Raw genomic sequence first — 21852 nt, forward strand, 5'->3', positions numbered from 1 at the left:
AAAATCTCAAACCCACCGTCCCTCAAGCTATTATGTGTCTGCTGGGCTATTGAGGGGAATTACCCATTCGGATGCTTTCTACCCGGTGTATGGGATCTGCACTACAAGCCAAGACTCCACAATGAACTGCTGCAACCATGCCAAACTTGCTCCAAGTTGATAATCTGTGCATGTCAAAACAAATTGGGAAGTAGGCTACTGTTGTTCATACAGAGAGAGATTACAAGCAAAACTCAAGAAACAAGAACTAAACTTAAAGTAGACTTTACTCAGGAAACATACCAGAAGGGGGAGCAATTGAGAGGAACAGGAACAGAAGGACAGAGAGAGAGATAGCAGAGAGAGGGAGAGAGGGAGAGAGGTAGAGAGAGAAAGAGAGAGAGACCAGTTTGACATTACTGCATGAGACAGTGTAACTAATATTGGGGCATGAGATTAGATTGTAGGCTACTTTATTTAGATGCATAGACAAAATCTAAATCGCTATACCCATTTTTATGATGGTCACATGGTCACACATAACTTCACTACAAGACTGCATTTGAGATACCGAAAGATTGTTTATCTCTAATCGTTTATCTATTTGCAAAAAAAGTTACACAGTAACGGACAGTAATGGCTAAAATAAATGAATAAAAGTGTCTGTTCTGTTCTGAAACTTATTCATCCTGATGGTTCACATTAATTGTCCAACCTCACAACCAAAACAAGTGGAGCTTTAAATTAGTCTCATGATCTCATGCTCTACTGATTGAAACTGGTGCATGGCCTCTCTTGTGGCACTATGTTGAGGAGTGGAAAATGCAATGTCATGCCGCAATACATAAATAAACAGTGGTGTAAATTAAAGGACGACTTCACCGATTTTCAACCTATCTTCATATAATTGGTCCTCACTAATACTCCTGATAAAATGGTACCATTTTTTCCTACTTGGTCTGTGTCTCATAGGAGGGCTGTGGACAGTCCAGGAACCCGTCTACCAGTGACATCATCGTTAGGGATGATTTTCTTTTCCAACAAGATTTCACTTTTTTTATTTAGATTTCTATTAACACGAGAACAATGGCTTCTTTTATTGCATTGCAACTTTCCAGGAACAGAAAGCCTGCAGTTTCTATTAGCTTGGATTCCCCATTGATGATGTCACTGGTAGACGGGACTCTGAACTGTCCACAGCCCTCCTCTGAGACACAGACCGAGTAGAAAAAAATTGTACCATTTTATCATGAGTATTAGGACCAATTATATGAAGAATAGGTTGAAAATCGGTGAAGTCGTCCTTTAACTATAGTTAAGTACATTTACTCAAGTACTGTACTTAAGTACAATTTTGAGGTATTTTTTACTTTATAATAATAATTTGAAAACTTTAGTTACAAGTTACTTTGTATATTTAGATTATTATTACAAAACATACATTAACCACTTCAGCCCTATATGCATTTCGATCATTTGAAAATAGCAGATCTACAAACTCACAATGCGTTGCATTTGAAAACTTGTGAAATGGGACCTTCTGCATAATGAGTACTTTCTACTTTTGGTACTTTAATTACATTTTTTATTTCAATACTTTTGTACTCATACTGAAGTAAATTTAGAATTCTGGACTTTTACTTGTAACAGAGTACTTCTACATTGCAGTATTGATACTTTTACTTAAGTAAAAAATGTGAATACTTTTTCCACCACTGTAAATAAACAGTGACCTCTGTAGTCCCCGACTTCTGTAGGCATTAGGTAACCAATTCCAGTGTAACAGGCTCTCTTGGGCGTGAGACGCTACTAAGCAACGCCCTGAGAGAGAGCACCTGCACTCAGGCAGAGGGACCAGTTCATCAGTAGCAGCTTACATCATACATATAAAAAAATAAAATAAACAGCAGAATACCAGTGGAAAAGGCTATAGGAAGGAGACAATATATTTTAATGGTAAGTACAGGCTATTCATTATGGGCTATTTAGCCTTTTACCTGTATTTCAGAAACCAATGGCATCTTATGTTCCACGGAATTGTGATCTTTCTAATTGCTTTATTGTCTCCGCCAGGCCGATATATACATATATATATATACATATACATATATATATATACATATATATATATATATATACATATATATATATATATATATATATATATATATATATATATATATATATATATATATATATATATATATATATAAACAGTGCTGTATAGGGACAACGTGTGAAATGTCCAGAATAATCCTTTAACAATGCTGATTTAGTTCCTGCTACAGAAACTACAGTACCAAGCTCTGTAATAGTCCGGCAAACAGGTTATCAAAACCTGTTTAAACAGACAGGTTTTAAGCCTCCTGTAAACAACAGTAGGGGGCATTTCCAACAAGAGTTGAGAGGAGCACAACTGTGGTCAATACTAATTCTAGCATTATTCTGACATTTTAGACATTCAACAGCAATACCAAGAGTTTGACTGCATCATCAAATAAGGTACAGTACATCCATTTATTTAATCTTTGTCAGTCCTAAAGGTAATCTTTTTTTCATCATTTGTGATTATTTTATGAAATTAGGTTTTAAATGTAACTTATATTAGTCAGGTATCAGTGGTGTTTAGTCATACATTTTATAGAAAATACATTTTTTGAAAATAACATTTAAATGTCTGTTCATCTTGCTGTTCAGCTACTCATTCTTTATTTGGCTTACACTGTATACATTAGCTGTGTGTGCATTTTCATTTTGTTTTGGTTTTCATATAGCAATAATGAATTAATGTCCATACAGTTACAGTGTATAAATGAGAAAACATCAACATAATAATAATAATAATAATAATGGTAGTAGTCAGTAGTTCAGTCAGGCTGACAGCTGATTCCTCATAAGATAAGTTTTGTAGTTAGAGTACATACACACGCAGGTACATACTGTACACAGGACGGGAACATTTTCATGGATGTTAAGTCTACTACAATGGGCCAAAACCTTTCCTCTTTTATACAAAGCTGTATGAAAGTGGAAGGTTGTAAAAAAGGGAAGCCAGACTATGCCCAGCAATTAGCACATCATGCTCCGATAATCTATATTCATTTAAAAATGGATCACCCATTTGTTTCGTTTTTTACATGTGCTCCATATTTTTATTCAGACTACATAGACATTTCTTATTGTAATAACATAGTACACAGGCAGGATGCGAGTTCAGGCAAACAATTGTGTTTATTTTAAATCCAGGCAGATACAATGTCTTCAAGCTAAAGAACGCAAACCCTCAAAACCCAGAATTTGGCAAGGAAATAACCACAGACAGAGCTGCGAGGGGAGACGTGATACTTATTACTCATCTCAAGGAAGAGAAGATAATGCTGGGTAATGTGATACAAAGGGAAATAGTGAAGACAGAATGTGATTGTATGATTACATTGAGAGTCTGATAAAATGTGATAATCTCCCATTCAATGCATTGATAGCATTCGAAGCCGGTCGAGAGGTAATGACGGACAGTTATGCCTAAATTATGTTCCATCACTCACAATGCTGTCATGCAGCGAAAATAGCAGATCTACAAGCTCACAACACGTCACAGACGTTGAATATTGATAGTTAGGCTTCATGAACACTCTTAGTTTACAACGGAAGTATGGGAGTGTGGTAACTCTCTCAATAGCTCTGGGCTGAGGGGCGAAGGAATATAGGACTGATTAACAAAATATGAGGATGTGTGAGTATATAAGTGGACAGGATGTGGAATGAGGATCTTATTGTATTTCTCCTTTATCTATAAGGTGGGTCCCATTGAGATGGTTATCTCTTTTACAAGGGCCAGTGATGCATGAAGCAGCGATTAGTCAATTGCGAGTTGCGACATAGGTTGAATCATCATACAGAATTTTAGTAACAGCAGTATTGCAGTATTGATACTTTTACCTAAGTAAAACATTTGAGTACTTTTTCCACCACTGCCCAAATTGGACTTTGTAAAAAGTCGCAGGTACTGGGAACCTGCCACCTGAATTTGACTTGGCAATTTAAATAGCGAGGGAGTTTTGCAAAGATGACTGTACAATATACACATTTTTAAAAATACCAATGAAGCATCTACAATGGAATAATGAAGTCAGCCGTGCCCTGTCATACTGATGCAGACACAGTGATGTGCAACATCACATCAACCTACGTTTTTACACAGATTAACAATGTTTATTTTAAAAGTAAGCTTGTCATCCAACCAGATTCTTTCTTTTTCCTTTATCTATTCAGGGAAGCCCATTGAGAGCAAGCTCTCTTTTCAAGGACGCCCTGTTCAATAGCACTGATTTATGAAAAAGAGTTAGCTGTTCCATTTGTGTGGTATTTAGAGGTATTTAGGTATTTAAAGGACGCCTGTTCAGTACACTCAGAGGCGTATACATAGCAGCCGCATGGTGACAGTGAGCCTGTCTTACAAAAATGCATGGCTTTTGTTTTGTCTGAGTTTAGATCATGAAAAGCAGCTCACAGAGAGTGAAAGAGAGATGTTGTGCCAGGGACCCACTTGTCCAACGTGTTTTCTTCTTTTTTAAATAGCTACTAAAGTTTTTCAAATGTATACAATTTTTTTTAAATAGCAGATCTACAAGCTTGTAGATAATAATAATTAAATTAAATAGTTAAAATATTTAAAGTGTAGCTATTTTAGCTGAGGACCCCCTGGAAACCCCTCAAAGACCCCTTCGTCGCCGGAAGACAATGTTATGGAGCCTGTTGAGTACAATGGTGTGGTTGACAGTGTCAATCAATAAACAATGCTGCACAGTGAGCTTGTACAATGTCGTTTAACATCTGTGGGGCAGCAGTTATAGTGTTAGGGCCCAATCTGGACAGAGCTCACATAACCATTATTCTGCAAGAAATCCTTAAAAGAGTAATTCACCCACAAAATGACTTATTTTCTATCAATTACACACCCCATGAAGCCTTGAATTCATGGATTATATTATTTTTTTGGTCGCATCTCTGAGCCAATAACTTGATGACTGGGTGTCTGCTGGAGACTCTGCAAATCACTGGCTTAGGAATGAGACAAAAACAAAAGATATCTCCCTGAATTCAAGGCTTCATGGGGTGTGTAATTGAGTCATTTTGGGGGTGAACTACTCTTTTAAGCTGGACATAAACCAGAGATTCCATATCGTGACTACTAATTGAAGCCGAGGCCGAATTGGGCCAAATCGCATGGATGAGCCCTGACAGCACATGGTTGGTGCTACAGACTCCAAATTTCGCACACAGATAGCTCAGACCTTTGCCTACGATCTTAGCTAGGCCTCGACCCGACCCGATATGCGGTTTTCCGGAACCAACGCGAAAGGTTCGGAATCTCCATATGCGGAGTCCTGACTACTAATTGAAGCCAATGGACGCCGAATCCAAATTGGCCCGAATCGCATGGATGAGCCCTGAAAGCACATGGTTGGTGCTACAGACTCCAAATTTCGCACACAGATAGCTCAGACCTTTGCCTACGATCTTAGCTAGGCCTCGACCCGACCCGATACACAGTTTTTCGGATCCGGCACGAAAGGTTTGGAATCTCCGTATGCGGAGATGACTGACATCGGGCTGTTCCGGAGCAAGCGCTGACTCATTGTGACATCACTTCATAAAAGGCATCACATACACATCATTTCATATGAAATTGAGGTCATAGTATATTGATGTAGGTCTATATTACCTTATTATGGTGATGTCAATTCTTGACAACAACATATTGTTCTATAATGATAGTCATGCTGGACGGATCTGAATTAACACAAATGTCTCTTGTCCTTATTCAGTGAAACAGTCCATGACAAGTAGATGACGGCCAGGAAACTGTCCCTGTTAATGTCCCAAGGTAATTATAATGCTGTTTTAATGAAACTGCTACATTGTGTGTGTGTGTGTGTGTGTGTGTGTGTGTGTGTGTGTGTGTGTGTGTGTGTGTGTGTGTGTGTGTGTGTGTGTGTGTGTGTGTGTGTGTGTGTGTGTGTGTGTGTGTGTGTGTGTGTGTTTTCTCATGTTAATTTTGTACTAAAACTATGATGAAAAATGTTTGTCGACAACCTTTTTTCACTGACAAAAACTAAACAAAAACTAAGCTACGACCATTTCATCAACAAATAGAAACTAGACTAAAATGTGGAGAAGATATCCAGTAGAACTAAGAAAAGTCATTTTATGCTCAGTCCAAAAATAGCCAATCTACAAGCTCCACAAGACGCCTGTGACGCCTTGTGAGCTTGTAGATCGGCTATTTTCGGCAGGCAGCTAACTAAGTGTTTAAATACGATATTATGACGCCATTGCGGCCCACCAAAATACATTTTAGTCGACTAAATCAACTGTAGATTTAGTTGACTAAAATCTTATATTTAGTGAACTAAAACTAGACTAAAACCAAAACATTTCAGATGACTAAAATTAAAAAAGGCTAAAAACTAAATAGACTTGGACTATGACTAAAACCTAATAAAAAATTGCTGTCAAAATTAACACTGGTGCACACACTTTTGGGAGGGAAGATGCTAGTCTAAGCACACCCTAGCAACTAAGCACACACACACAAAAAATAAATAAACCTAAATTAGGAAATGATTTAAATCTCGGAATTCGCATACAAATGTCATGGCTAAAATGTGATGATAGAATGTGATTACAGGTTTAGCTCTAAATGCTTTTTACAGGGTTACTGTTGATCTAGAAGACTGGCCCCAAAAAAATCCTTTAGCTGCCACTGTAAGTATCCACAGAGGGAGCAGACAGAACCTACCACCTAATCAGTCACCTTTTGTGTTACACAACATTACTACAATAGACAATGACATCTGGCATCCGGTAAAATATCAGAGTTCAATCCCCTTGGATCATGGTCATCATCATGGCTTAAATTGAAACTCAGGAGTTTGCAGTTTTGGCTCCTACTGTATGTGGATCTTGTACTCAGCGTTCACAGTCCCATTGACTTCCATTATAAAATTGAAGTTAAATATGTAAACATTTATAAAAGTGACAGAAATTTAGTGGAGGTACTTCTGTGGCCTTCTGGCAGTGTGCATATTATAGAGTTTTGCAAGATTAGACAGACAGACAGACAAAAAAAGAAACAGCAACATTACAGATTGAATAAGAGCAGAATTTAGATGAAGAAAACAGGAATATTACAGGATAGTTTCGCATTTAGAAACCAGAGAAACTGAACAAACCAGTTAACAAGCTGTTAACTGTAAACAGGAACTTGGCCCCATTAACCTACCCATTAACCCAAAACAGCCAGTGGAAGCTCAGAAAGGTGTGAGCGTCACATAACAGGCCCATGTTGTGGCCTTAGTATTCAGAAGGAGATATCTGATGGTTAAACCAAGGAAGAGGACCCGCACACTGTCAGAAACTTGCAAAAACAAATGTAGCTCTTAATGTAGCTCTTTACGTTTCGGTCGTTAGACCTTCATCAGGACGGACAATCTTAGCCGTATTGAAAGCAGTGGTGAAGTCTAATGCTGTTGTTCTCAAACTTTTTTGTCCAGGACCCCCAAATTGAAAATGATTTGGCCGTGGTCCCCCATTTGAAAAAGATTTTGTGCCAAGAACCTCTATAACAGACTTAAAAAAAAAAAATGTAATAGCAGATCTATAAGCTCACTTAAGATCTATGAGCTTGTAGATATGTTTTGATAGCCAAAATATAAATTAGAGATTCAAATGTTTAAACTGTTCCTCGTTTTGCTGGGGAAACCCTGGAGCCCCCTCAAGGACTCCAGGGGGTCGCATGACCCCATTTTGAGCACCAGTGTACTAGAGTTAAGTAGTGGACATACTGGCAATCTACCATGCCCCCCCACCCACCTCACCCCCTCAAATGCATGCAGTGGTGGAAGAAGTACTCACATTTCTTTCTTAAGTTAAAGTATCAATGCTGCAATATAGAAATACTCTGTTACAAGTAAAAGTCCGGAATCCAAAATGTACTTGAGTAAAAGTACAAAAGTATTAGCATCATAATGTACTTAAAGTACCAAAAGTAAAAGTACTCATTTAGCAGAATGTCCCATCTCAAGTTGAAATGATAATCAAAATCTACATAGTAACTAAAGTTTTCAAATAATTTTAGTGGAGTAAAAGTATAATATTTGCCTCTGAGATGTACAGTAGTGGAGTAGAAGTAGTATAATATTTGCCTCTGAGATGTAGTGGCGTAAAAGTAAAATTGTTGGAAATTGGAAATGCTCAAGTAAAGTACAAATACATCAGAATTGTACTTAAGTAAAGTAAAGTGTAAAGTAGATGTACTCAAGTACATGTACTTTACACCACTGCGTGTATGTCCCTACGGGGGTGCACGACATGTGCACCCATGACTCATTGCTGCTGGTACAGTATACTGCTACGACACCTGCATTTCCCCACAACGTTCAATAAAGGTCTATCTGTGTTCAAACATTGCCAACTTTTATAACATACCGGTCATAAAAGTGGTGTGTACACCAGTAGCTGCCCTGTATTGTAGTTGCTTCTGACAGGTTAGGCTAGCTGTTTAGATAAGAATAAGTTACAGTCACTTCGTGCCGCGCTATGAGCTTGTAGATCTGCTATTTAAAAAAAAATCATGAAAATGTGTGCACATCTTTGAATATATATATATTTTTAAAGCGAACATTTTTAAACCAAATCTTTGCTTCTGGGGGTCCCTGGAACAAATTATTTTGAGATGGGGGTATGTGGCCAAATACATATCATTTTGGAAGTCCTTGACATTAAAAAGTTTGAGAACCACACAGACATTCGTAGAATCGTGTCCTCAGGTCTTAATGGCCTATGGCCAGTGCATGGTTACCAACCTTTTTTCCTTGGAGCCCCCTTTCTTACATGGGACAAAAGCTGAGAAGAAGTAATTTTTTGGGTGAAGTACTTCTTTAAGCTCTATACTTCTCGTACGAACACGTCGTGAGCTTGAAGATTGAATATACTTTTTGTAGATTAAAAAAAAATTGTGTGCAACATGTTTAAAAAGTTAGACTACCTCCAAACCAATCTGGGAACCCATCGGCCAAAAAACAAAGAAGCTCTGAATCTGTCTTGAGAGATTACCTCCAAACAGACACGCCCCTCCTGTGATCTTTGGTGCACCGCCAAGGGGGGCCCAGACCCCAGGTTGGGAAACACTGGCCTATAGGCCAGTATCCAGATCTGAAGTGCAGACAGTGGAGAGTGCTGCATGTGGCCTTGCTGGCTTTCATGTCACTGTTCGACTGATAAGACATAAATAGAGCACCGAGGAAGTGGGTCAGGTGTTGAGGCGATGGCAAAGGCAGCTCCTACATTTTGTCAATGATGACATTGACTTGGCCTGTTAACATTAACCCATTAAGACCTGAGGCCCATTCTACAAATGTCTTCTAAATCCAGTTAACCTCCTCTTTCTGTTTTTTTTGCTATATCAGTGGTTCTCAAACTTGTCATGACAAGGACCCCCGGAATTATATGTATTTGGCCGCGGACCCGCATCTCAAAATGTTTTGTGCCAGGGACCCCACAGAAGCAAAGATTTTTGTTAAAATATTTGCTTTGAAAAAAAGTAATCTGTGAAACACTGCATCATTGAAAAATGTCTGTGGTCAATATTTGTCAATATTGAGAAGAGTGTTTTATCTGTCCCTTTGCAGAGTGTCAAGGATGAGAAGAATGCTGGGTTGCAGGGTGGGGTGGATAGCCTTGGTGCTGGTTGGGGCGTTATGCTTTGTCGCCCTTCTCTGGAACGTGGACTCCATCCACTTTCCTCCTGACGATATGGAAACAGAAGAACAGGAGACTGTCAGTCTTCCTCAGACAGTCGAGATAACAGTCGAGAACATAACGGCAGCTGACAACACAACGTCCTCTCAACCTTCCTGGTCACCCTGCCAAAGGAACACAACCATTGCCGACAGCATGATGGGCTTCTCCTCTCTTCTCCCTCACATCCAAGACTTCCTGTACTACCGACACTGCCGTCACTTCCCACTGCTGCTGGATGTCCCTGAAAAATGCGGGGGGGCGAAACGATCCAAAGACGTCTTCCTCCTGCTTGTCATTAAGAGCTCTCCGGGGAACTACGTGCGACGAGAGGTCCTGCGTAAGACCTGGGGAGAGGAGAGGTTAGAGAGGGGCAAGCAGATCCGTAGGGTGTTCCTCGTGGGAACAACAGGCAGTGGGTACGAGCAGCAGAGGCTGAATCAGATGCTAGAACTGGAACAACACGAGCACGGAGACATCGTGCAGTGGGACTTCAACGACTCCTTCTTCAACCTCACTCTGAAGCAGCTCCTCTTCATGGAGTGGATGGACAGGAACTGTCCACATGTCCAATTCCTCTTCAACGGGGACGATGACGTCTTCTCCAACACAGACAACATGGTGGAGTACCTCCAGGGCGTTGGCGAGGGCAACAGCAAGCACCTCTTCATTGGATACCTGATGGATGCCGTGGGTGTCATCCGGACGCCAGCGAGTAAATACTTTGTCCCTGTTCAGATACAGGAGTCAGACACGTACGTTAATTACTGTGGTGGTGGGGGGTTCCTCCTGTCAGGATACACGGCCTCTGTCATATACAACATGTCCAAGAGCATTACCGTTCACCCCATCGATGATGTGTATTTTGGAATGTGTTTGGCCAAAGCAGGTCTCAAGCCTGCTCACCATATGGGTGTTATGACTTTTGGGCTGAAGGTCCCATCAAAAAATATAGATCCATATCACCCCTGCTTTTACAGGGAGATTCTGCTGGTACACAGGTTCATGCCGCCTGATATATATGTCATGTGGCACCGAATTCGTGACCCTAACCTGAAATGTGGGTTGCTCTTTGCTTTCCAGAAAAAGTAGAACATTGTGACAGGTACAATTAATAACTGGCTGAGGCTCACTTACAAACATCTGCAGTTCATCCAACGCCCCCCCCCCCCCCCGTACCATTCCTCTATAATTTATGTTACATGTATTAACATAAATACACGTGCGCACACGCACTTACACGCGCACACACACAAGAGATATACTGTAGCACACACACCTAGCTCTGTGCACATCCAACACACACACATGTGAAGTCTAGATATAAATACTGTGAAGACAAAGAAACCTCGCCTCTGTTGCGCGGCCCCTTCCACCGGCCACATCATGTACTGTAGCAGCAAGGCTGACTCCTGTACTCTGTGCTCTGTTTTTATCCAATAAACCAACTTAAGGAACTTGTTCTTGTCTGGACCTTCCAACTATGTTTCACACTTGTACAATACACTCTAATGAATGGTACTGCTTGGTGGAACTTATTTTTAGCCTTGGACCATGAGAGAATACATTGATTCCTGTCGGCTTGAAGCATCTGAACATTTCTACTCACGTGGGCCTACATTTTGGGGAAAGTTGCAAAGTGATACTGCTTTGCTATGAATGTAAAATGTAAAAAAAAAGTTGTAAAATGCAGACACTTGCTGTAGCGCCACCATCAGGATCATTAGCCCACAATGCCAGTTCAGGAAGTTTGGCATTGGACTGGACCTCTGTCCGTCTATCTATCTAAGTGTTGTATTTATTTTTGATCTACCTTTTCCTGACGTATGGACCTGAACTGTTAGAGTATCAAGAATTATGGTTTTATATTCAATAGGTCGCTTCAAGTTTCGCATATGGGAGACCGCCCTCTGGTGTGAACAAGCATTACTTGATACACTCTGGGCAATACTCTGATTGACTGGACTTAGATGTCTAGATGACGGTATTTATACCGTGGTCCGTGGAGGCCCTATGCAGTAATGGGCGCCGGGGTACGCACCCTGAATTCCTCGCTCATGATGAGCGGGTCCATGACCTACGTCTTCAAACAGGCGAAGAACGCCAACAAGACTCTCCAACGAGTGCCTACACCGGACGCCGATCGCCCAAAGCCAGAGGCGCGCCTTAGGAGAGGAGAGCAAGCAGGGAAGGCGGAAGCCGACATAGCTGGCACAAAGCGGGGGGCGACCGTGCCCTTTCCCCGGACGGGGCTGCCGGGTCGAGCGGAATGAGCACGGTGCATGCGCTCCATCTTCAGGCAAAAAAGATTTTCCCCAGTTAGTCCAGGGGCCAACACTGATATTTTCACAAATTGGTACCACCTAAGGTGACCGTAAAGTTTTTGTATTTTTGTCTTCCTAGTCTCTAGTTTATATTTTGGTATGATAACCCTTCCAATCTTGTAGCTTAATGGCAGTTATCACTACCTACCGGCTAATGTATCCGGTAGGAGACACAAAGTAGAATCTTTGTGTCTCCTACCCCGGGCATCAAATTATTGCGACAAAAAACAAAATATATCCATGTATTCAAGGCTTCATGGGGTGTGCAATTGATAGAAAATAAATATTTTTTTGGGTGAACTCCTCCTTTAAGTTTTTCAGGGGGACTCTCTACCCATTCAGCTATGACCACCCTAGACCGAAGGAGGGTCAACTTTTACAAGCTTATGGAAAGCAGTCTTTTTTAAGCAAACACCAAAAATCTGAGAAGTTATCAATTGCACACCCCATGAAGCCTTGAATACATGGATATATTTTGTTTTTTGTCGCAATAATTTGATGCCCGGGGTAGGAGACACAAAGATTCTACTTTGTGTCTCCTACCGGATACATTAGCCGGTAGGTAGTGATAACTGCCATTAAGCTACAAGATTGGAAGGGTTATCATACCAAAATATAAACTAGAGACATGTAGGAAGACAAAAATACAAAAACTTTACGGTCACCTTAGGTGGTACCAAAATATGGCCTGGCCCCTGGACTAAGTTTGGAGTACCGGGTTTAGCGGGAGGGTACACGGTAAAGCTCACTCACCGGACCCACAGGCACAGACATTTGCACATTTATGTGCATTTATATACAAAATGTAAATTCTCTCTGACAGAGTGTTCTAATAAAAAAAATCATGTTCAGTATCAAAACCGCCTGATTCTTTCAGGGAAACTAATACTAGCGACAGATTTAAAACACTCCCACAACATAAGGGACATGAGTTCGCTGCCTGGGGGGTCCATAAGACACCCCGGGACAGCGGGACATTTTCTCCCCGTATACAAGAAAAGCAGATTTTCTTCAAGGGAGATTAGATCAAAGTCTTTTCACTGTTCGTCCACCAGAGGGCAACCTCGCACCTAGGGTGGCCAGGCAGGCATGAGACATAGGCACATCTCTGACCTCTCGAGAATCCCAGAATGGATTCAGTGCGGAGCCTCTCCATGGGTCATCCACACTATTTCGAGGGGGTACAGGCTCCAGTTCGCGTCGAGACCCGCCTGGCCCCTCGCTTCTGAGAAAATGATTTTCACAAAAGCGGGGGGCCAGGCGGGCGACATTCTACAGGCAGATCATGTACGTGTACCACATACAATACCACAAATCTCCTGCAACATATTAATGAGCATGCAGTCATCCCGACACTTTATGAGTCACCAAAAGTATTCAAACACATTCAATTGTGAATATTTAGATGTTTAAATCACAATGAAAAAGTATAGGCGATAATTTTCAGGGGGAAAAAAGAGAGGAAAAAAATAAAAATACATAGAAAAGTCTTGCCACGGACATGTTTGTCCATTGGACAGACATGTTGATAACCCCCGAACCTGACCTCTGCCAACACAATTTGAGTTAATAAAGTTAATAAGTTACATTATTTCACTTTATCTTTTAGTTGAACAAATATCCTTCAAGGTCCCTGATTCTCTCTGCCTCCCCATCTTCAGTGCAGCACTGGCACACAGGGAGTAAGTGCACTAGTGTTTCCCAAAACGAACACGGACACATTTTATGGAGCAATTTGTTATTTCAAAAGTTTTTCTAAAATCTTCAAAACCATTTCAAAAGAATTTCATAAAAAAATTAATAAAAACAATTCCATAAAAAAAACTCACAATGCATAGCATCACAGCGTGTCGTGAGACACCAAATGTAACTTTTGGGTCTTGAGCTAAAAGGGTTGGGAACCACCGCACTAGACTGAGAAAACGTTTACGGCCATATTCTATACATACAGCACACCTTCCATTACTGATAACAGATTGTTGTAACGTGTGTCATGCTAAACAGATAACCGTCTGTTGAAAATTAACACATTTGACTCTTGCTTCAAAGTGGACAAGTGACTTCATACATTGTTTCTGGCACTTGGCAACACTGTGGGTGGTGGAACCAAACAGTTTCTGTACAGAAGTCAGCCTTGGTAATGTATTTTTAATTTCATATATACATACTTATATCAATGAGTTAAATAACACTATTGTCCTTTAAATATGAGTTTGTGTTGTCAGTATCTAATTTCGTAGAAGTTAGTAGTCAACTTTATTTTTTGGCAGGCATGGACATAAATGAGCAGTCAATAATATTACCAGATACATATAGCCCTACTTGTATAAAACTAGTGGACTAGTGGAATGTGCCATAGAGTCTATGCCAATATACTACACATTTCTTTATTATATTATTTCTGTATTCATTCAATCAGTGTCCTACCTATTATGAAGAAAATATGGAGACTGGCAAGTCAGCCACTGTGTAATGGCTGTACTGTACATAGGCATCAATGCAGCATGGTCTATTCCGTGTTTGGGATTTCAATAATTGGGTCTTATCAGTACAATCAGTACTTTGATCACACAATACATGAACAAAATAAGAATATCAAAATAATAATAATGATAGTAATAATATGTATCATTATTATTATTTTGATCAAAGATTTGCCATGGACACATTGATGACCCCTGGTAATTATACTGTGTAAACAGTAAATACAATTGTTGGAACTTGACTAATAATAATAATAATAAGGGTAATAATAATAAGTGTAATAATGGTGGTAATAATAATAATAATAATAATAATAATAATTGTAATTGTAATAATAATAATAATAATAATGATAAATTGCAAATAGATTCTACTAAAATAGATTTAGTACATTCACTTTTTCGCTGTTAGACATGGGTTGGGTAGTGCCTGCATGCTGAGATGTGTGACGTAGACTGATGTGCGTAATGTGTATGAAAGCTCATCCAAACATCATCTGACGTCTGACAGTTTGGCATACATACACACACAGTCTACATAGTGTACGCAGTGTACAAGTTACCCATGTGTACAGTACACGAGAATAACGTCCCAGATAGGACTGCATTTGATTGGTTGCCACCCTCTAATTGGCTCTGAGTTTCCATTTCAGCAGCCACTAAAACGTCTTGACACAACATGTGATCTTTGCTCGTACATGATAACAGAATGATAGCCAGTGAAAGCCATGCTGTTGAACATGTAGCCCTGTGTACAGGTGAGGTATTATGCAACACTGCTTTATGGGGTAAAAGAGAATGCACACAAAGGTTTATGAATGTTTGGTTAAATACCAGTTTCCCTATGGCTATCTGCCACATGCCATATGCTAAGTTAGTCAAATGTTGTATAGAGTGAACAGCTCGTATTAACATTGCCGATGTCAATGCCTTCATGTGTGATCATTCTTTGTCAATTGAGACAACTGCATGTGGAAACGCGTCAGCAATCTCCAATCATAGATGTATCTATTTTCTGTGGTCTGCGTGGTGTTTGCCAATAGAACATTGTTTTGTCTGTCCCATCCCATTGTAGAGTGTCAAGGATGAGATGGAAGCTGTGTTGCAGGGTGGAGCGCATGGCCTTGGTGCTGCTTGGGGCGTTGTGCTTGGTCCTCGTTTTCAAGAAAGAGGACGGCATCCACCATCCTCCTAACGATGTGGAAACTGGAGAAATGACAGCCGGTCCGAGGAAGGCGGCATCAGAGAACATATCTGCAGGCGAGAACAAAGCGGCAGGCGAGAACACAACGGCAGCCAACAACAGAACGTCCTCTCAACTTTCCTGGCCAACCTGCCAGAGGAACACGTCCATGGCCAGTGACCTATCGGGCTTCTCCTCTCTTCCCGCTCACATCCAAGACTTCCTAAACTACCGTCACTGCCGTCATTTCCCACTGCTGCTGGATGTCCCTGACAAATGTGGGGGGCCGGAACGATCCAGGGACGTCTTCCTCCTGCTTGTCATTAAGAGCTCTCCAGAGAACTACGAGCGACGAGACGTTCTGCGTAAGACCTGGGGACAGGAGAGGTCAGAGAGGGGCAAGCAGATCCGTAGGGTGTTCCTTGTGGGAACAACGGGCAGTGGGTTTGATCGTCAGAGACTGAATCGGATGCTAGAACTGGAACAACACGAGCACGGAGACATCGTGCAATGGGACTTCAAAGACTCCCTCTTCAACCTCACTCTGAAGCAGGTCCTCTTCCTGGAGTGGATGGACAGAAACTGTCCACATGTCCAATTCCTCCTCAACGGGGATGACGACATCTTCGCCAACACAGACAACATGGTGGAGTACCTCCTGGGCACCATGGATGACAAGGAGTGCAACAGCAGACACCTTTTGGTTGGATACCTGATCAGGGGTTCAGTCCCTTTCCGGACGCCATCGAGCAAATACTTTGTGCCTGTTCAGGTGCAGGAGTCAAACTTGTACCCTCCGTACTGTGGTGGTGGGGGGTTCCTCCTATCAGGATACACGGCCTCGGTCATATACAACATGTCCAAGAGCATTACTCTTCATCCCATCGATGATGTGTACATGGGGATGTGTTTGGCCAAAGCAGGGCTCAAACCTGCTAACCATATGGGAATTAACACTTACGGGTTGCACTTTCCCTCGAAACGTGTCGATCCATATCACCCCTGCTTTTACAGGGACATCCTGCTGGCACACAGGTTCATGCCGCCTCAGATATATGTCATGTGGCACCAAGTACGTGACCCTCACCTAAAATGTGGTGGGTCCTCCGATTTCACAGTTTAGGTGTTCTTGAAATGTAAATGATGCTGTAGTGAATGGTACTGCATGTGTGTGTGTGTGTGTGTGTGTGTGTGTGTGTGTGTGTGTGTGTGTGTGTGTGTGTGTGTGTGTGTGTGTGTGTGTGTGTGTGTGTGTGTGTGTGTGTGTGGGTGGGTGGGTGGGTGCATTCTTTGAATTAAATTAAAGGACGACTTCACCCATTTTCAACCTATCTTCATATAATTCGTCCTCAAAAGAGGGCTGTGGACAGTTCAGAAACTGATGATGTCACTGGTAAGCACCAGTGACATCATCGTTGGACAGGGTTTCCTGCCGTGCTAGTAACAAAAAGGAATTTCACACTGTTTTTATGGCATTAAGATTTGAAGATGGAAAAACTACAGCAAAATAAAACACAACTCACGGTAACTAAAGCTCCACTGGCTAAGAGAAACGATCCGCAGATATAAGTATAAAACAACAAAAAGAACGCTTTTTGAAACGACTTACCAAGTACGGCTTTAACAGCTAAATTAGCTGTATCAAACAGTGCTGCCAGCTCTGTACCAATAAGAGACACAAGCTAAAGTGGCACAAAGCCTCAAACAAGTGCATGTCATTAATCACATTAACCCTAGCCAAATGTAAAAGTTACAGGAGTTCTTATTCCATGGTGTTTGTGATATGAAATCTTACCAGTATCACAGTAAACATTATCATGTCTTCAGTCATATTCAAGGGCTTTAGGGGGAAAATGAAACTGACTCCAATCACTTTCAGTTCAGCACAACTGAGGTGTGTGTGTGTGTGTGTGTGTGTGTGTGTGTGTGTGTGTGTGTGTGTGTGTGTGTGTGTGTGTGTGTGTGTGTGTGTCACTGTCCAGCTGATGCTTGACACTCGTTAATGTTACTTGCATCAAGGCAATTTTGTTGTGTTGCTGCATTAAATAGAACTACATCTAATCTAAGATTCCATCAAAGTCAATCATTTTTACAAGCGAACCTCTCTGGTACAATATATTTTTTTGTTTGAGCTGTAATAACTAGGCTACACTTGTTAAAGTCCAGATGAAAACAAGATGACTGTTGTGAATTTTGGTATTCAACTGATAAAACTGATTGGGAATCATTTTTAAATGAGGATCGATTTTTTGATCGAATCATGACCCAATGAATCGAATCGTGCATGAGATAGCAGAGGATTCACAGCCCTAAGGTTTGAGCCATAAGGTTTGATCACAAACATGGAAATGTAATGTTTATGGAGAAGAGAAAGATCTGTTGGTACTGTACAAATATCATTGACATCCCTAATAATGTGTGTCATAGTGTTTAGGCAAATGATATTCTAACTGCCACTGTTCACTGTCTTGTTAATGGATGGATATGTTTGATGCCGGCTAACAGCCTAATGTACAGTATATGTGTGACCTGTTGAAAGTATCCTTTTTTATCATTCAAGTTTTTTATAGATGTCTCACATATACCTGTACATACAGGCCCTTCAGCAGTGTACAAAACAGCATTGATTAACATTCGCAGCAGCCACAAAACAAATGCCCTGACAAAAACAACAAAAAATTGTTGAAAGTATACTTGAGCAAAGCACTTCTAACTAACTCATCCCCCCAGAGGCCTGAGTTTTCTTTCATGAGTGCATGACTGGCAAGTGGATCCATATAAAACGCAGTGGATTGTGCTCTTTGCCGCTGCACTAACACCCCCTACTGGTATGTTGTGGTTATTCAGCAGGGATAGGAACTGAGGAGATACAGCAACAGTAGCATGAATCACAGTTGCATTATGCTCTCCCATTGAAACTCCTCATAGTCAAGGTGAAAAGACGAGTCTGACATCTAGTGTATTGGAGGGGGAGGGTGTCTACACAAAAAAATAAGAGAGAGAGAGAGAGAGAGAGAGAGAGAGAGAGAGAGAGAGAGAGAGAGAGAAGGAGCGAGAGAGAGAGGGGGGGAGAGAGGGAGAGAGAGAGCTTTGACATGAACAACTCACAATCCAAATTTGAACCTCTGACATTGAGGTCAAAGGTCGTTGCCTGTGGGGTTGAACCACTAAGTGTCTAAATATTACATGCAGAACTGAATCTGTGAAAGCCTTGTGTGGCAAAACATTTTTCTTCTTTATATTTTATAAAATATTTAGGCAATATTTATTAAGTGGGCGGTTTAACTTGAATATTATCTACGCTTGTTAATAGCATATTTACTTCAGATTGTTAAAGGGATATTTCATTTTCAAACATAATTGTAAGGTTGCTTGATACAGTAATTAGATATTTGATTCGTTTTTTGTCTACTGTTTTTGTTTATTTACCTGAAATTAAAAAAAAATTGTTGAATTGAAATTTTCAGCTCAAAATACATATTTGGAAAAATAATATTCTTGATTCGATATTTTTAGTTCATACTTTACTAACAAAACGTATACATTAGCAGCTGTGTTCGCTATTGTGTTAGAAGAAAAAGAGTCATAAAACCGTTTCCATAGGTAATTATTAGACTACCTCACTAACTACTGCTAAACTTTCACACATCCCAGAATGAATTGCCTGTGAATGTTTGGGAGAATGGTATGGGGTAGGCACTATTCATTTTAGTCATTATAGGACCACAATGGAAACAAGTCCCGAGGACTTTTTTGTGTTGTATTTTTAGCTCAAATGTCTGACTGTACCTTGTGCTGTTTACATTTCTGTCTAATAAAGTATTCAATCAATCAATCAATCAATCCCCCACACCACTTACTTCTTGAGTGGCCTAATACCAAACATCATATCCTCATACGTGTATGTGCATTAAATGTTTCATGTTTTACTAAAATAGTGTCCAACAAATAATGTAGAACATCAGAGCATAGCTACACAAAGATAAGAGGGAACCTTTGTCATAGAGCCAAGATGTAATCAAAACTCAAGTCCAGTGTAATCTGGAGATAAGGATGCTTAACCACCAATTCCATACTGTACGTTGTTGAGCGGAGTCCCTCAGGGCTCTATACTAGTGACTTTTTCGTATTCGCTCTATATTAAATACCTTTGCTGAAAATAGCCGATCTATAGCTACTTCTTGGCCTCAAACTCAAAACCCATCTAACCCCGGCTCACTTTGCTAGTGTTGGATGGCTCAGGGTTGAGGACAGAGTACAGCAACTTGCAATGGGCCTAGTCTACAAGATACGACACAACATTGGGATCCCCCTGTACCTGTCAAAATACTTCAAAAACGTAAATGAAGTCCACAATCACAATACCAGAGGCAGCTCCACGGATCATGTTCAACCCAGATTTGGCACAACAAAGGGAATGAACTCTTTCTCATGCTATGCAACAAAAATGTGGAATGCCCTACCAAAAGGAGTAAAGGAGTGTAAAACCCTACTCACTTTCAAAACTGCCCTAAAGAAACACCTTCAGGAGGCTGCAATTCCAAACTGGCCCCTTGTCAAGGTCTTAACCTAACGCCCCCCACCCCCGAACTCTTCTCTTTTTCCTTTGTACATATTTCTTATGTCTACATAAGATATATGTATATATACCAGTAACCTGTAAACTGATTGTATGAAGTTCTGTATAGTAGTGTATATCTGTCTATCTCTTATATGTCATCGTGATTTCTGTGCGTGGGAACTCATTTTAAACAAGCTTTAGTGCTTTACGAGTTATCCACTTTAGGAGATATTGTATTGTGAATTGCACTTCCATGTACTGTTTCTCATGTCTTACTAAGTACATCAATCAATCAATCAATCAATCAATCAATCTAAAAGCTTACAAAAATATGTGTTGTAGCGCAATGTGTTGTAAGCTTGTAGATTGGCAATTTTTTGCGAAGGTTTTCCCCAGAATACGGATGCTGGGGTTTAAGTGCCGTGGTTAATAATATAAATGTACACATAGCTAATAATTAAGCGATATGACAAAGATGCATACAGATTTGCACAGGGTCCACTTCAAAGGCCCAATTCGCCAGTGCCTACTTCATAAAAATGGCCAGGTTGGCGTTATAGGTGTTCTATGACGTTATGTATTATACTGTGTACACCTGCCTTGTCAAATTGTAACAAATGAACCCTGAAACCCTGAATGTTCATGCTGAACAGATAACTGCCAGTTGAAAATTAACACACATGTACAGTATGTTGCTCCAAAGTAGACAAATGACGCATTCTATTTATGACACTTGAAAATGGCACATGCATCGGTCACTGCTGCCCTTGTTCAGTGAAAGTGCTTGGCATGGACTTCATGGGTTAAAGCAAACCATCTCTGCACAAAGGTCAGCCTTGGTAATGTATGTTTAATTATTCTGCCGTTTTAAAGATTTTAAACTATATAAACTACTGCAATTTCTAAAACGCAGATACTGTAATTAATAATTGCATAGAAGAGAGGATTCAAAAAGGGACTTCTAGTTTTAGATCGTATTTGTTACATGAATGAATTGAAGTACAATATTCATTTCACCCTTAAAAGTATACTAAAACACACATTTTTGCATTTTTATGTTATATTATGCATGTTGTAATGTGTGTGTGTGTGTGTGTGTGTGTGTGTGTGTGTGTGTGTGTGTGTGTGTGTGTGTGTGTGTGTGTGTGTGTGTGTGTGTGTGTGTGTATGTGTGTGTGTGTGTGTGTGTGCGTGTGCGTGTGTGTGTGTTCAATTGAACATAATGTGTGTTACCCGAAAAAAACAACAACAATCAATTAAATAGATACATTCGATTAACTGTTGCACTCATTCTAGTGTATGGTACACTCAAGCATCGTTTCTCAACTAGTGGTTAAACAGTGCTGAAGAAGTAAAAGTAAAAAAAAAAGTAGAAGTAGCAATACCACAATGTAGAAATGCTCTGTTACAAGTAGAAGTCCTCTAAAATTTCACTTGAGTAAATATACAAAAGTATTGACATCAAATGTAACGCTCCTGTTGCCAGATTTGAACCCGGGTCTCCTGCGTGCCCACGGGCTG

General features: G+C 40.4%; 2 protein-coding genes across 3 annotated transcripts; both read left to right on the plus strand.

The window, feature by feature from the left end:
* Positions 1-1844: 1844 nt before the first annotated feature.
* LOC311052583 (N-acetyllactosaminide beta-1,3-N-acetylglucosaminyltransferase 3-like) lies at positions 1845-11904 on the plus strand. 2 transcript variants are annotated; one of them, XM_084067593.1, is made up of 4 exons: positions 1845-1935; positions 2437-2481; positions 5808-5866; positions 9672-11904. In XM_084067593.1, exon 4 carries the CDS (start codon positions 9682-9684, stop codon positions 10870-10872), a length of 1191 nt encoding a protein of 396 aa, XP_083923719.1. In that variant the 5' UTR covers positions 1845-1935; positions 2437-2481; positions 5808-5866; positions 9672-9681; the 3' UTR covers positions 10873-11904. The 2 variants fall into 2 exon arrangements, with proteins under 2 accessions (XP_083923719.1, XP_083923718.1); XM_084067592.1 differs by lacking the exon at positions 1845-1935 and having other exon boundaries at positions 2358-2481.
* Positions 11905-15672: 3768 nt separating this feature from the next.
* Positions 15673-16893, plus strand: LOC311051427 (N-acetyllactosaminide beta-1,3-N-acetylglucosaminyltransferase 3-like; the record flags this gene model as incomplete). The annotated part of the gene is made up of 1 exon (XM_084065993.1): positions 15673-16893. One exon carries the CDS (start codon positions 15673-15675, stop codon positions 16891-16893), a length of 1221 nt encoding a protein of 406 aa, XP_083922119.1.
* Between the last annotated feature and the right edge of the window lie 4959 nt (positions 16894-21852).

Source organism: Gymnoscopelus microlampas (assembly GCF_963454915.1).
Source record: "Gymnoscopelus microlampas genome assembly, chromosome: 9".
Taxonomy (NCBI): domain Eukaryota; kingdom Metazoa; phylum Chordata; class Actinopteri; order Myctophiformes; family Myctophidae; genus Gymnoscopelus; species Gymnoscopelus microlampas.